The 3,357-nt window shown below is 33.5% G+C and overlaps 1 protein-coding gene across 1 annotated transcript; it reads left to right on the top strand.

The window, feature by feature from the left end:
• Window positions 1–1,172: 1,172 nt before the first annotated feature.
• Window positions 1,173–2,017, top strand: LOC107584900 (dedicator of cytokinesis protein 5-like). The gene is made up of 3 exons (XM_016271670.1): window positions 1,173–1,615; window positions 1,804–1,946; window positions 2,010–2,017. The coding sequence occupies exons 1-3, from the start codon at window positions 1,491–1,493 to the stop codon at window positions 2,015–2,017; spliced, it is 276 nt and encodes a 91-aa protein (XP_016127156.1). The 5' UTR covers window positions 1,173–1,490.
• Window positions 2,018–3,357: the final 1,340 nt, after the last annotated feature.

Below are 3,357 nucleotides of genomic sequence, written 5' to 3'. Positions count from 1 at the left end.
ATTTCTAATTATTAGCAATATTGCTGCATAATATTTTTCTATAAACCATAGTACTTTTAGGATTCTATGATGAATGGAAAGTTCAAAAGATCAGCATTTATTTGAAATAGAAATGTTTTGTAATGTTTCACAGTAAATGTCTTTACTGTCACTTTTAATCAATTTAATGAATAAAAGTGTTAATTTCTGGAAAAAAAAATCCTACCGACCCAAAGCTTGGCATAAACGCTACCAAAACATTTTGTGATCAATATATATATTAACATTTTATTGAACAAAACTACCATAGTCCCTAATAAATGGAGATAAACAGATGCATAAGATTTATCACAAAATAACTGATACAGATACTGTATCAGTACAGATACTGTCTTTGTGAGATACTGAGATACTTACAGATACTGTCTTTGTGAGAAGTTGCATTTAGAGAAGCGGCAAATTAAAATAGAAAACAGTATTTTAAATAAAAAATAAGAATAAATTGAAGAAAAACAAACTGATTATGAAAAAATTCTGATATTGGTGGTGTTAAAACCTTGCTTCCTAAATATTAAATATTTATAGAAAATTTTTATCTTCAGTTTTTTGCAAAATTGGTCTCAATCTTTTGCATGAAAAGTGCAATTTTTTGTAGTTTTTTTTATTTTTTAAACGTATCAAATTTCCATCATAATTTTTAACACAACACTCATAGACTTTCCTCTCAAGTGTCTTTAAATTATTTTTTTAAAAATGTTATTCAAATATGCATTTGAACAGTGCTTGATCTGTGCATATTTAAAGTGATTTTTAACTTTTTCACTGGAGAAAGCAATATTATGGATAGAGGATTCATATTTTAGCCGGAAGTAGCAGATTGAAGTTAAAAATAAAATGTAATGATGGATTCGTCTCTTGCAAACACGCGTCTTTTCACTTCACAAGAGGATAATTGATGGACTGGAGTGGTGTGGATTACTTGTGGATCATTGTGATGGTTTTATCAACTGTTTGGACTCTCATTCTGACGGCACCCATTCACTGCAGAGGATCCATTGGTGAGCAAGTGATGTAATGCTCAGTTTCTCCAAATCTGTTCAGATGAAGAAACAGACTTCTCTACATCTTGGATGGCCTGATGGTGAGTACATTTTAAGCAAATTTTCATTTTTAGTGAGTTATTCTATTAATTTCGAACAAAAGCAGTTATTGGCAGCAAGCAATTTCACAGAAAAGATGCTATTTTTCTTCAATTTAATAATAATGTTGAGTGTTTTCATTTGGTATACCAGCTTCCAAATTAAAAGCTGATATTGAGATTCCTATAGACTCTAATTGAATCTCTTATCAACATTGAAAAACATTCTAAGAATTGTGGGAAGACAAAATGAACAATTTGTGCCACATCTTTCACCTTCGAATACATCTGAAAACAAATACTTAGAAAATATGAGGTATTTGCTCTCCCTCTAAGGCAATGTGAACAATATTGAATGTAGTAATTAAATGTAATGTATCTGTGGTTCGGATCAGCACCAGCCTCATGTTTCTTTGTGTCTACAGTCATGGATATCACAGATATTGCCCATGGGAAAATTGATGATGATGATAAGCAGTATTTCATCCCATTTCAACAGTGAGTGTGTCCTTTGAGATTACAGCATCCTTCATTTGCCTGATTGTAGTTTATCTTTTCATTTAAAAAAAAAAAAAAAATTTTCATACATTGTTTATTTTGGACAGATCATACACTGTTACCCCTAGGCTGTATTTTGCTATTTTTCTTCAAATTTGTCCTTCTCCTCTTGGACTCTCTTTTCCTAGGATTGCCATGGAAACGTACATCCGTCAGAGGCAGCTAATCATGTCTCCTCTCATGCCGTCTCGTGTCATTGGCGAGAATGAGCCACTCGTTGCTGTCTTCAACAAGGTCATTGCAGCGCGAGAGGTCAACCACAAAGGACAGGGTAAATCCAGACCAATAGGCCAAAAAAATGTATCTTTGCTCTTGTGTTTTTGTCTCTGGGGAGACGTGTGACCTTGTGGAAGTTTCTTTGTTGTTGAATGAAAGTCGAACATTTGGGAAGTTTGAGAGAATGAAAACATGATCACTTTGATATAGTCAAACCGATTTGCATAGAGACAGAATGAGATGTGAAGATGCATGTCCTCCAAGATGTTTCAGCTGTGAATTAGAATATCACCCAATTTTTAAAATTCTGTCTCTTTTCAAAATTCCCATTTCACACTGTATTAAATTGGTAAGATTACTATAGCTGTCATTAATGATTATTACTAACCTTACCATTTTATTTAATAGTGCATAAAATTAGATTTTTTTTTTGGTCACATTATGGGTCAACTTCGAGTTTTATTCATTTTTTAAATATTACTTTTATTAAAAAACTCCTAGAAAACCTAATTGCTAAATTCACCATGGTAATGCATTTTTGCATGAACATTGGTGCAGATGATTTCAAACTAAAATTGAACTTTTTAAATATTTTTTCAGCACTCCAATCACGTTTTAATTGTGAACGTGTAAAAGACAATAATACTTCTCTGTTTTAAATTATTTTAGGAATATTGTGTAAATACACCCTGCATATTAACTTCAGCATACTTGTGTATGTCTCATTTTCTATGATTATACATTTCATCGGCCTTAACACATATTAACATGTACAAACCCAATTCCAAAAAAGTTGGGACACTGTACAAATTGTGAGTAAAAAAGGAATGGAATAATTTACAAATCTCATAAACTTATATTTTATTCACAATAGAATATAGATAACATATCAAATGTTGAAAGTGAGACATTTTGAAATGTCATGCCAAATATTGGCTCATTTTGGATTTCATGAGAGCTACACATTCCAAAAAAGTTGGGACAGGTAGCAATAAGAGGCCGGAAAAGTTAAATGTACATATAAGGAACAGCTGGAGGACCAATTTGCAACTTATTAGGTCAATTGGCAACATGATTGGGTATAAAAAGAGCCTCTCAGAGTGGCAGTGTCTCTCAGAAGTCAAGATGGGCAGAGGATCACCAATTCCCCCAATGCTGCGGCGAAAAATAGTGGAGCAATATCAGAAAGGAGTTTCTCAGAGAAAAATTGCAAAGAGTTTGAAGTTATCATCATCTACAGTGCATAATATCATCCAAAGATTCAGAGAATCTGGAACAATCTCTGTGCATAAGGGTCAAGCCCGGAAAACCATACTGGATGCCCGTGATCTTCGGGCCCTTAGACGACACTGCATCACATACAGGAATGCTAATGTAATGGAAATCACAACATGGGCTCAGGAATACTTCCAGAAAACATCGTCGGTGAACACAATCCACCGTGCCATTCGCCGTTGCCAGCTAAA

This window comes from Sinocyclocheilus grahami, unplaced genomic scaffold (genome assembly GCF_001515645.1).
Source record: "Sinocyclocheilus grahami isolate Dianchi unplaced genomic scaffold, SAMN03320097.WGS_v1.1 scaffold64.1, whole genome shotgun sequence".
Taxonomy (NCBI): Eukaryota; Metazoa; Chordata; class Actinopteri; order Cypriniformes; family Cyprinidae; genus Sinocyclocheilus; species Sinocyclocheilus grahami.
Note: the sequence above shows the minus strand (reverse complement) of the source record. Positions and strands in the feature narration are given on the sequence as shown.

What these genes read in the sequence shown, in the direction of transcription:
- LOC107584900 (XM_016271670.1), top strand. Translation starts at nt 1,491, where the DNA reads ATGTATCTGTGGTTCGGATCAGCACCAGCCTCATGTTTCTTTGTGTCT. An exon ending in TATTTCATCCCATTTCAACA is followed by an intron (nt 1,616 to 1,803) that starts GTGAGTGTGTCC and finishes CTCTTTTCCTAG; the next exon opens with GATTGCCATGGAAACGTACA.